At 49.0% G+C, this 12,830-nt stretch overlaps 1 protein-coding gene across 4 annotated transcripts in view; it reads left to right on the forward strand.

The window, feature by feature from the left end:
* The window catches only part of nin (ninein (GSK3B interacting protein)), a 142,582-nt gene that overhangs the window by 19,467 nt on the left and 110,285 nt on the right, over positions 1-12,830 (forward strand). For all 4 annotated transcript variants that reach the window (XM_078406067.1, XM_078406068.1, XM_078406069.1 and 1 more), the window contains exon 2: positions 1,830-2,036. In XM_078406067.1, coding sequence (XP_078262193.1) covers positions 1,854-2,036 — 183 coding nt within the window. In that variant the 5' untranslated portion in view covers positions 1,830-1,853. The remainder of the gene's footprint in view (positions 1-1,829; positions 2,037-12,830) is intronic.

The following is a 12,830-nucleotide window of genomic DNA, read 5'->3' on the forward strand; positions in this document are numbered from 1 at the left end:
GCTCAGTGCCAGGGATATGCCCGAGTATTCCTGTCCCCTCGGCCAGCCACTGATTCACACCGCAGGATGCAAGTACAGATGCTCCTCGACGTACCATATCCCGACTTTACGATACACATTCAGTAGAAGCCGCGCTTGGAATTTTGAATGTTGATCTTTTGCCGGGCTGGCGATATACGGCACGATACTCTCCCGTGATGCCGGGCAACGGCAGCGAGCCGCAGCTCCCAGTCAGCCACGCCATCACGAGTGTAAACAACCCACACTCTGTAGTGCACTGCGTGACTCGTTATTAGTAAATAGGCTTTATGTTAGATGGTTTTGCCCAACTGTAGGCTAATGTAAGTGTTCTGAGCTCGTTTAACTTAGGCTAGGCTGGGCTATGATGATCGGTAGGTTAGGTGGCTATGATGATCGGTAGGTTAGGTGGCTATGATGTTGGGTAGGTTAGGTGGCTATGATGATCGGTAGGTTAGGTGGCTATGATGATCGGTAGGTTAGGTGGCTATGATGATCAGTAGGTTAGGTGGCTAAAATGATCGGTAGGTTAGGTGGCTATGATGATCGGTAGGTTAGGTGGCTATGATGATCGGTAGGTTAGGTGGCTATGATGTTGGGTAGATTAGGTGGCTAAAATGATCGGTAGGTTAGGTGGCTATGATGATCGGTAGGTTAGGTGGCCATGATGTTGGGTAGGTTAGGTGGCTAAAATGATCGGTAGGTTAGGTGGCTATGATGATCGGTAGGTTAGGTGGCTATGATGATCGGTAGGTTAGGTGGCTATGATGATCGGTAGGTTAGGTGGCTATGATGTTGGGTAGATTAGGTGGATGATGTTGGGTAGGTTAGGTGGCTATGATGATTGGTAGGTTAGGTGTATTAAATGCATTTTCGACCTACGATATTGTTGATTTACGATGGGTTTACGGAACGTAACGCCATCGTAGGTCGAGGAGCACCTGTAAACAAGGTTACCATGTGTGATGATCGCACACAGTGGTTTAACCAGGTCTTGCCGCCAGCAGGGCAGGGCCAGGCAGGGAGGCTTTGCTAAGCGGGTTGTTTTGCTTTATAGACAATAGGTGCAGGAGGAGGCCATTCAATGTGATCATGGCTGATCATTCTCAATCAGTACCCCGTTCCTGCCTTCTCCCCATACCCCCTGACTCCGCTATCCTTAAGAGCTCTATCTAGCTCTCTCTTGAATACATTCAGGGAATTGGCCTCCACTGCCTTCTGAGGCAGAGAATTCCACAGATTCACAACTCTCTGGGTGAATAAGTTTTTCCTCATCTCCATCCTTATTCTTAAACTGTGGCCCCTTGTTCTGGACTCCCCCAACATTGGGAACATGTTTCCTGCCTCTAACGTGTCCAACCCCTTAATAATCTTATACGTTTCGATAAGATCCCCTATCATCCTTCTAAATTCCAGTGTATACAAGCCTAGTCGCTCCAGTCTTTCAATATATGATAGTCCCGCCATTCCGGGAATTAACCTAGTAAACCTACGCTGCACGCCCTCAAGAGCAAGAATATCCTTCCTCAAATCTGGAGACCAAAACTCCAGGTGCGGTCTCACTAGGGCCCTGTACCACTGCAGAAGGACCTCTTTGCTCCTATACTCAACTCCTCTTGTTATGAAGGCCAACATTCCATTGGCTTTCTTCACTGCCTGCTGTACCTGCATGCTTCCTTTCAGTGACTGATGCACTAGGACACCCAGATCTCGTTGTACGTCCCCTGTTCCTAACTTGACACCATTCAGATAATGCTCTGCCTTCCTATTCTTACCACCAAAGTGGGTAACCTCGCTTTGTGTTTGGGCAGGTGTGGCTGGGTGCGTGCTATGGGATGGACGAGGAGGAGCAGGATCACTACGAGGCTCGCCTGAAGGAAGTGTTCGACAGCTTTGACGCCGTTGGCTGCGGCTCGCTGGGCCGCGAGGAGCTGACTGACCTCTGTCACATGCTGCAGCTGCAAGATGCGGCTCCACTGCTGCTGCAGACCCTCCTGCAAGAGGACCTCTCCGGCCGGGTAAGGACATCATTCTTGGGGTGGCGCTGCAGGGTCTCGTGCACACACGTGCTCACCATCTTCTGTGTAAGCCAGTCAGATCGCACCGCTCACGAGTAAGAAGGAACTGGTTGAAACCGAAGATGGACACAAAATGCTGGAGTGGCTCAGCGGGACAGGCAGCATCTCTGGAGAGAAGGAATGGGCGAGGTTTCCGGTCGAGGGCCTTCTTCAGACTGAGAGTCAGGGGAAAGGGAAACGAGAGATATAGACGATGATGTCGAGCAGGAGGAATCACGGGAGGGGAAGTAGCGAGAGAGAGATTTAGATTTAGAGATACAGTGCGGAAACAGGCCCTTCGGCCCACCGGGTCCGCGCCGCCCAGCGATCCCCGCACATTAACACTATCCTACACACTAATTTTTACATTTTACCAAGTCAATTAACCTGCATACCTGTACGTCTTTGGAGTGTGGGAGGAAACCGAAGATCTCGGAGAAAACCCACGCAGGTCACGGGGAGAACGTACAAACTCCGTACAGACGGCGCCCGTAGTCAGGATCGAACCTGAGTCTCCGGCGCTGCATTCGCTGTAAGGCAGCAACTCTACCGCTGCGCCACCGTGCCGCCCAGAGAGTGCTGCAGAACTCTCGTCAGAGAGAGGATCGAGAACTTCTTCAAAGTAGACATACCTTGAGGTGATTTTGCAGTGGAGCAGATGAAAAAGGTGTAGGAAGGAACTGCTGGTCCAAACCGAAGATAGACACAAGATGCTAGAGTAAATCAAGGTTTGAAGAAGGGTCCTGACCGGAAAAGTCACCTCTTCTTTCTCTCCGGAGATGCTGCCTGACCCGCTGAGTTACTCCAGCATTTTGTGTCTATCTTCACACCACACCCGAGTGCAGTCAAACCACACACACAAGCACAACAGGGAAAAATGCCAAGAACAGGCCCTTCACAGAGTCACAGAGTGATACAGTGTGGAAACAGGCCCTTCATAGAGTCACAGAGTGAGTGATACAGTGTGGAAACAGGCTCTTCGGCCCAACTCACCCACACCGGCCAACATGTCCCAGCTACCCTAGTCCCACCTGCCTGTGCTTGGTTCATAACTCTCCAAACCTGTCCTATCCATGTACCTGTCAAACTGTTTCTTAAGCGATGGAATAGTCCCGGCCTCAACTACCACCTCTGGCAGCTTGTTCCATACACCCACCACCCTCTGTGTGGAATAGTTACCCCTCAGATTCCTATTAAATCTTTTCCCCTTCACCTTAAACCTGGTCCTTGATTCCCCTACTCTGGGCAAGAGACTCTATGCATCTACCCGATCTATTCCTCTCCTGATTTTATACACCTCTATAAAATCACCCCTCATCCTCCTGTGCTCCAAGGAGTAGAATCCCTGCCTACTCAACCTCTCCCTTTAGCTCAGGCCCTCTAGTCCCGGCAACATCCTCGTAAATCTCTACCTTTTCTAGCTTGACAACATCTTTCCAATAACATGGTGCCCAGAACTGAACACAATATTCTAAATGTGGCCTCACCAATATCTTATACATCTGCAACATAACCTCCCAACTTCTATACTCAATACTCTGGCTGATGAAGACCAATGTGCCAAAAGCCTCTTTGACCACCTTATGTACCTGTGACACAACCTTCAAGGAACCATGCACCTACATTCCTAAATCCCTCGGCTCTACAACTCTCCCCAGAGGCCTACCATTCACTGTGTAGGTCCTGTCCTTGTTAGATTTCCCAAAATGCAACACCTGACACTTCTCTGTGTTAAATTCCATCAACCATTCCTCCGCCCACCTGGCCAATCGATCCAGATCCTGCTGCAATCTTTCACAACCAACTTCACTATCTGCAAAACCATCTTCCTTTTTGCCCTTCTGATTTCCTTTTTCAATTTACTCGTTAGTTCCCAAAACTCCTCCAGGGATGCACTTGATCCCAGCTGCCTATACCTGTCCCATGCATCCTTCTTGTTTTTGACCAACGCCTCAATTTCCCTCGTCAGCCAAGCTTCCTTACGTTTGCCTGCTTTGCCCTTCACTCTAACAGGGATGTACATATCCCAAGATTTTGACAGCACACTTTAAAAAAAATCCCACTTTCTTTTCCCCTGAAACAACCTGCTCCAATTAACCTGAGCGAGACCTTCTCTCATACCCCCAAAGTTGGCCTTACCCCAATTGAGTATTTTAACAGGCCTCTGTCCCTGTCTCATAACTATCGTAAACCTAATCGAACGTTATTCCCTTATCATGTGTCCGGACACTATGAACGCTCGATTGTAATCATGTGCTGTCTTTCCGCTGACTGGTTAGCACACGACAAAAGCTTTTCACTGTACCTCGTTACACGTGACAATAAACTAAACTGAAACTGGGCTCCTCTCCCTAGGACTAGGCTAGGGTGTTATTCCTTGTCACGCAGAAGGATGCGGGTGATCTTACAGAAGTACATAAGATCATGAACACCTCGAAGATCCCCTCAAATGAGACAGTTATGGGTGTGAGTGTAGACGCCAAATGCTGGAGCATTTTGTGTCTACCTTAGTTTATCCCCTCCCCCGACATCAGTCTGAAGAAGGGTCTCGACCCGAAAGGTCACCCATTCCTTCTCTCCCGAGATGCTGCCTGACCTGCTGAGTTACTCCAGCATTTTGTGTCGACCTTCGATTTAAACCAGCCTCTGCAGTGCTCTCCTACACGTGGTTGTGAGTGTCCTTGGCTACATTCTACCGTGCAGGAGTAAGGCGTTGGACATATTCCCCGTGGTCCTCTGGTCCAGAAGGTGAAGCCACAGGGATCTGTGAGAAGATCGCAAAGTGGCTCCAGAGTTAGGGCGGTCACGGTGGTGCAGCGGTAGAGTTGCTGCCTTACAGTACTGGAGACCCGGGTTCCATCCCGACTACGGGCGCTGTCTGTACAGGGTTTGTACGTTTTCCCCGTGACCTGCGTGGGTTTTCTCCAAGATCTTCGGTTTGCTCCCACACTCCAAAGACGTGCAGGTTTGTAGACTAATTGGCTTGGGTATGAATGTAAGTTGTCCCTAGAGGGTGTAGGGTGGTGTTAGTGTGCGGGGATCGCTGGTCGGCGCGGACTCGGTGGGCCAAAGGGCCTCTTTCCGTGCTGTATCTCTAAACTGATTGACCTAGAGATAGGAGGCAGAGGATGGCGGTGGAAGTCTGCTCTGTGGAGCAGTGGTTCACGCAAAGATTAGTGCTGGACTCTTGTTTCTTGTGATGTACAAAGGAACTATATTAATGACTTGGATGGAAATGCAGTGGGCATGATTTGGACAATAGACAATAGGTGCAGGAGGAGGTCATTCAGCCCTTCGAGCCAGCACCGCCATTCAATGTGATCATGGCTGATCATTCTCAATCAGTACCCCATTCCTGCCTTCTCCCCATACCCCCTGACTCCGCTATCCTTAAGAGCTCTATCCAGCTCTCTCTTGAATGCATTCAGAGAACTGGCCTCCACTGCCTTCTGAGGCAGAGAATTCCACAGATTCACAACTCTCTGACTGAAAAAGTTTTTCCTCATCTCTGTTCTAAATGGCCTACCCCTTATTCTTAAACTGTGGCCCCTTGTTCTGGACTCCCCCTACATTGGGAAGATGTTTCCTGCCTCTAACGTGTCCAACCCCGTAATAATCTTATACGTTTTGATAAGATCCCCTCTCATCCTTCTAAATTCCAGTGTATACATGCCCAGTCGCTCCAGTCTTTCAACATATGACAGTCCCGCCATTCGGGGAATTAATCTAGTAAACCTACGCTGCACGCCCTCAATAGCAAGAATATCCTTCCTCAAATTTGGAGACCAAAACTGCACACAGTACTCCAGGTGCGGTCTCACTAGGGCCCTGTACAATTGCAGAAGGACCTCTTTGCTCCTGTACTCAACTCCTCTTGTTATGAAGGCCAACATTCCATTGGCTTTCTTCACTGCCTGCTGTACCTGCATGCTTCCTTTCAGTGACTGATGCACTAGGACACCCAGATCTCGTTGTGGGTTTCTGGACGTGGGAAGGTTGGTGTTGAGGATAGTGAGGAAGATTGTTAAGGCTGCTGCAGGGTCTAGATCAGATGCATGGCATGGTCTGGTACTTTATTTGTCACCTGTACTAAGATACAGTAGAATTCATTTTTTGTATAAAATTATAAAACGACTGGACAAGTGAGATGCAGGAAAAATGTTCCAAATGTTGGGGGAGTCCAGAACCAGGAGCCACACAGTCTAAGAATAAAGGGGAGGCCATTTAAAACTGAGGTGAGAAAAAAAAAATCACCCAGAGAGTTGTGAATTTGTGGAACTATCTGCCACAGAGGGCAGTGGAGGCCGATTCACTGGATGAATTTAATAGAGAGTTAGATAGAGCTCTAGGGGCTAGCGGAATCAAGGGATATGGGGAGAAGGCAGGCACGGGTTACTGATTGTGGATGATCAGCCATGATCACAATGAATGGCGGTGCTAGATCGATGGGCCAAATGGCCGCCTCCTGCACCTATTTTCTATGTTTCTATACAGTTCAGTACAAGTATCATACATAAGCACTGAGACACATCTTAGATACATGTAAACTTGGTCAGAGCAGTGGCAGATGGTGTTTAGTCCTGGAGGGCGTGTGGGCATGTACTTTGGGAAGCCAAATAGGGGTCGGATATGCAGTGTACATAGTTGGGCCCAATGGAAAATAGACGACGTGTCATGTTTGTACGTATGGTCCAGTCAGGAAAAGAAGTTCGGCTCACATGACACAAGGCAGACCCCACAAAACTCTGGAGCAACTCAGTGGATCAGACAGCATCTCTGGAGAATAGGAAAAGGGTCTCAACCTGAAACGTCACCTATTCCTTCTCTCCAGAGATGCAGTTTGACCCGCTGAGTTACTCCAGCATTTTTGTGTCTCCCTTGTTCTCTAAGAGTGTTGGGCGTTCCCGCATGCAATGTGAAGCTGGAAAGCGTACGTTTTCCTTGCACCTCGTCCCCTTTGATGTCTTGTTTTCACACCTTGCCCTTCCATATCTCTGTGTGTCTCCCTCTCCCCTGACTCTCAGTCTGAAGAAGGGTCTCGACCCGAAACGTCACCCATTCCTTCTTTCCAGAGATGCTGCCTGTCCCGCTGAGTTACTCCAGCATTTTGTGTCTATCTTCGATTTAAACCAGCACCTGCAGTTCCAAAGAGGTCCTTCTGCAGTTGTACAGGGCCCTAAGACACAGCTGTCTTACTTAGCTGATTGTCGACATCATACATGGGGTAAAATTATGTTCTGCACTTATCGTAAAACACATGATGAGTGTTTTGGGCGGCACGGTGGCGCAGCGGTAGAGTTGCTGCCTTACAGCGCTTGCCAGAGACCCGGGTTCCATCCCGACTACGGGTGCTGTCCGTACGGAGTTTGTACGTTCTCCCCGTGACCTGCGTGGGTTTTCTCCGAGATCTTCGGTTTCCTCCCACACTCCAAAGACGTACAGGTTTGTAGGTTAATTGGCTTAGTGTAAGTGTAAATTGTCCCTAGTGTGTATAGGATTGTGTTAGTGTGCGGAGATCGCTGGTCGGCGCGGACCCAGTGGGCCGAAGGGCCTGTTTCCATGCTGTATCTCTGAACTAAACTAAACAATAGATGCGAGCATTAACGAAGGAGTGGTGTCTTCAGTGGGAAGGAAGGAATGCTGGTTCTTTGTTCCAGGAACCCTGGACATTGTACTCTCTACAAATGGCCTTGACCGTGGGTGTATGGATCAGACGATACAAAGCCGATTTCAGAAAGGCTGTGCAAGCAAAGGCTTTGTGCGTGAGACCTTGGAGAAATATCTTTATTGCTACAGACTTTGACATATTGTACTGAGTGCACAGCCTTCGCACATCATCTCAAGTTTGGCACTTTGGACTGAAAGAAATGCACAGCTTCTGATCATTGATAAATGGTCCTTGCCAGCTAGAGTGGCAGGTTAATCCCCAGGATGGCGGGACTGACATATGATGAAACAATGGGTCGATTGGGCTTGTATTCGCTGGAGTTTAGAAGGATGAGAGGGGATCTTATAGAAACATATAAGATTCTTAAGGGATTGGACAGGCTAGATGCAGGAAAATTGTTCCCGATGTTGGGGGAGTCCAGAACAAGGGGCCACAGTTTAAGAATAAGGGGTAGGCCATTTAGTACTGAGATGAGGAAAAACGTTTTCACCCAGAGAGTTGTGAATCTGTGGAATTCACTGCCACAGAAGGCAGTGGAGGCCAATTCACTGGATGTTTTCAAGAGAGAGTTAGATTTAGCTCTTAGGGCTAAAGGAATCAAAGGTTATGGGGAAAAAAGCAGGAACGAGGCACTGATTGTGGATGACCAGCCATGATCATATTGAATGGCAGTGCTGTCTTGAAGGGCCGAATGGCTGACTCCTGCACCTATTTTCTATGTTTCTAAGTATACATAGAGGTCCTTCGGCCCAACTTGCCCACATCAGCCAACATGTCCCATCTACACTAGTCGGCCCATATTCCTCCAAGCCTATCTTACCCATGTACCTGTCTAACTGCTTCATAAACGTTGCTATAGTACCTGCCCCAACTACTTCCTCTGGCAGCTCCTTCCACACACCCACCACCCTTAGTATAAAAAAGTTACCCCTCGGGTTCCTATTAAATCTCTCCCCCCTCAGCTTAAACCTATGTCCTCCAGTTCTCGGTTCCCCTACTTAGTTTCGTTTAGAGATACAGCGCGGAAACAGGTCCTTCAGCTCACCGAGTCCGTGCCGACCAGCGATCCCCACACACTAACACTATCCTACACACACTAGGGACAATTTACACATACACCAAGCCAATTAACCTACAAACCTGTACGTCTTTGGAGTGTGGGAGGAAACCAAAGTTCTCCGTAGGTTTACTAGGTTAATTCCCGGAATGGCGGGACTGTCGTATGTTGAAAGACTGGAGCGACTAGGCTTGTATACACTGGAATTTAGAAGGATGAGAGGAGATCTTATCGAAACGTATAAGATTATTAAGGGGTTGGACACGTTAGAGGCAGGAAACATGTTCCCAATGTTGTGGGAGTCCAGAACAAGGGGCCACAGTTTAAGAATAAGGGGTAGGCCATTTAGAACTGAGACGAGGAAAAACTTTTACAGTCAGAGAGTTGTGAATCTGTGGAATTCTCTGCCTCAGAAGGCAGTGGAGGCCAGTTCTCTGAATGCATTCAAGAGAGAGCTAGATAGAGCTCTTAAGGATAGCGGAGTCAGGGGGTATGGGGAGAAGGCAGGAACGGGGTACTGATTGAGAATGATCAGCCATGATCACGTTGAATGGCGGTGCGTGCTGGCTCGAAGGGCCGAATGGCCTCCTCCTGCACCTATTGTCTATTGTCTATCTCGGAGAAAACCTACGCAGGTCACGGGGAGAACGTGCAAACTCCGTACAGACAGCACAATCACGTTACTCTGGGCAAATGACTCTGACTCAATAAAGGGAAATCATTCACAAGCTTTGGTGACAATAGAGTGAGAGGAATACGCACAAAGATTTTGGTTTATTATCCTCACATCTGCTGCCTAATGTAAATAATGTATTGAAGCGGCTGTTGCTCCAGTTCATAAATGGTGGACTTCTAAAGGTGAAAGTTCCTCTCTGTGCGTCCCTCTCTGTCCCTCTCTTTAATCTGGTGGCCAAGTGCAAATTGGTTGGATGTGAAGTGGCAACTGGAGGTGACTGAGTATCTAGGTACCTTGTTCAGTAGTGAGGTGAGCCGGTGAGTCTGTGATCTGCTCGGTCTGCTTTACCAAGCCACTCATCACTATGGAGATGTAACTAGATACTGTAGTCAACAAATACTCACCAGCACCATGTGTAACCCCTGGTTCACTGTGAGTTGAAGATGCTACTGGGCTTTTAGCTTAGTTTAGAGATACAGCGCGGAAACAGACCCTTAGGCAATAGACAATAGGTGCAGGAGGAGGCCATTCGGCCCTTCGAGCCAGCACCGCCATTCAATGTGATCATGGCTGATCATTCTCAATCAGTACCCCGTTCCTGCCTTCTCCCCATACCCCGTGACTCCGCTATCCTTAAGAGCTCTATCTAGCTCTCTCTTGAATGCATTCAGAGAATTGGCCTCCACTGCCTTCTGACGCAGAGAATTCCACAGATTTACAACTCTCTGACTGAAAAATGTTTTTCCTTATCTCTGTTCTAAATGGCCTCCCCTTTATTCTTAAACTGTGGCCCCTGGTTCTGGACTCCCCCCAACATTGGGAACATGTTTCCTGCCTCTAACGTGTCCAACCCCTTAATAATCTTATATGTTTCGATAAGATCCCCTCTCATCCTTCTAAATTCCAGTGTATACAAGCCTAGTCGCTCCAGTCTTTCAACATATGACAGTCCCGCCATTCCGGGAATTAACCTAGTAAACCTACGCTGCACGCCCTCAATGGCAAGAATATCCTTCCTCAAATCTGGAGACCAAAACTGCACACAGTACTCCAGGTGCGGTCTCACTAGGGCCCTGTACAACTGCAGAAGGACCTCTTTGCTCCTATACTCAACTCCTCTTGTTATGAAGGCCAACATTCCATTGGCTTTCTTCACTTCGGCCCACCGGGTCCGCGCCGACCGACCAGCGATCCCCGCACATTAACACTACCCTACACCCACTAGGGACAATTTTTGTAAATTTCCCCGCTGTGGGACAAATAAAGGGATATATTATTATATTACATTTACCAAAGCCAATTAACCTACAAACCTGCGCGTCTTTGGAGTGTGGGAGGAGACCGAAGATCTCGGAGAAAACCCACGCGGGTCACGGGGAGAACGTACAAACTCCGTACAGACAGCGCCCGTAGTCGGGATGGAACCCGGGTCTCCGGCGCTGCAAGGCAGCAACTCTACCGCTGCGCCACCGAGCCGCTGTGAGCTCAGCGTCACAGGATTATCCGTGCCCTGCCTCCAGCGTTTGGAGCCTGGCACTGGTGCTCGTTGATGTGTGGAAACGGTGGCCCTCGCCACACTTGATCCCGACAAAGTTCCTGCACATTGCTGTGTTTTTTACAAAAATAATATTTACAAAATAAAGCACGGTGGTGTAGCGGTAGAGTTGCTGCCTTACAGCGCCAGAGACCCGGGTTCCATCCTGATTATGGTTGCTATCAGTATGGAGTTTGAACGTTCTCCCCGTGACCTGCGTGGGTTTGTAAAATGTAAAATTGTACCTGGTGTGTGTAGGATAGTGTTAATGTGTGGGGATCGCTGGTCGGTGTTGGCTCGATGGGCCGAAGGGCCTGTTTCTGCACAGTATCTCTAAACTAAACTAAATAATAAGAACACACCCACCACCATGATATAAAAATGACCAAATATTCTTCTTACTAAATATTAAATGACTGTTACAATCCTGACACAGGATACATTCCACCCCCGCTGTGCCCATCCGTCCTGGACATCCCCCATGATGCCCGTGGACATCGCGTGTTCTTTCTCAAGGGACATCCGGGTGCGGACGTAACCCTAGAGAACGGGCGGAACCCTAGAGAACGGGCGGGCAGGCGGTCGACACGGGCAGAGCCCACATCTGTCTGGCGCCGTGACCCACGAATGGCTAGCTTGGCCAGGCCCAGGGACAACCCAACAAGGGCATCCTCTGTTCTACCCACTCTCCTGGGCACTGGGTGCCCAAAGGGCAGATGGTGGGACGAATATAGCACCAGAGAGCAAGGAGCAGTCCCACACACACCACACACACACACACACACACACACACACACACACACACACACACACGCACACACACACACACACACACACACACACACGCTCGCACGCACACACACACACACACACACACACACACACACACACACACACACACACACACACACACACACACACACACACACACACACACACACACGACCAACACACTGCAGTGTTAACGTACACACGCACACACCTGACCTGTGGTTTTCAACATTTTGAGTGTGCAGCAGTGTTGGGGATGTGAATGTTGCTTATTTGTGAGTGTAGGGCTTTGTGCAAATGGCTTCCATCACGTTTCTGTGGCGCTATGTTCGCACGTTGGTGCACAGGGTAGGCGTAGAGTTTGAGGGAAGGGCAGGAGCTGCCTGCCCTGTGACCAGTGGACTATCGGTTCTCCGTGTCTGTGGAGTTATTGCTGGTGAACACATGCCCTCAACAATCTGTCTCGTCTCAGTAAGGAGAGGACCAGAATGGAGGTGCAGTTTAGTTGTGTTGTTTGGTATAGTTTAGTTTAGATATACAGGGCGGAAACAGGCCCTTCGGCCCACCGGGTCCGCGCCGCCCAGCGATCCCCGCACACTAACACTATCCTACACCCACTAGGGACAATTTTTACATTTACCAAGCCAATTATTAACTACAAACCTGTACGTCTTTGGAGTGTGGGAGGAAACGGGAGATCTCGGAGAAAACCCACGCAGGTCACGGGGAGAACGTACAAACTCTGTACAGACGGCGCCCGTAGTCAGGATGGAACCAGGCGCTGTGTGGCAGTACCTCTACCACTGCACCACCCTGCTGCCCTTTGACAAACTGCAATGGGGAATGAAACTTTAATTGCCCTGAAGCATTAAATCACCCTCCCCCCCTGATGCTGCTTGACCTCCTGAATACTTGCAATATACTCAGTTTTGTCAGATTTTCAGCACCTGTATTTTGTTTTGTTTTCCAATGCATTAGTTTAACATTTCATCTGCAAATATCGTATATTTGGCAAACACCATTCTGTGAGCAGGGTATCTGTGTGGCAA

Source organism: Rhinoraja longicauda, chromosome 10, assembly GCF_053455715.1.
Source record: "Rhinoraja longicauda isolate Sanriku21f chromosome 10, sRhiLon1.1, whole genome shotgun sequence".
Classification (NCBI taxonomy): Eukaryota; Metazoa; Chordata; class Chondrichthyes; order Rajiformes; family Arhynchobatidae; genus Rhinoraja; species Rhinoraja longicauda.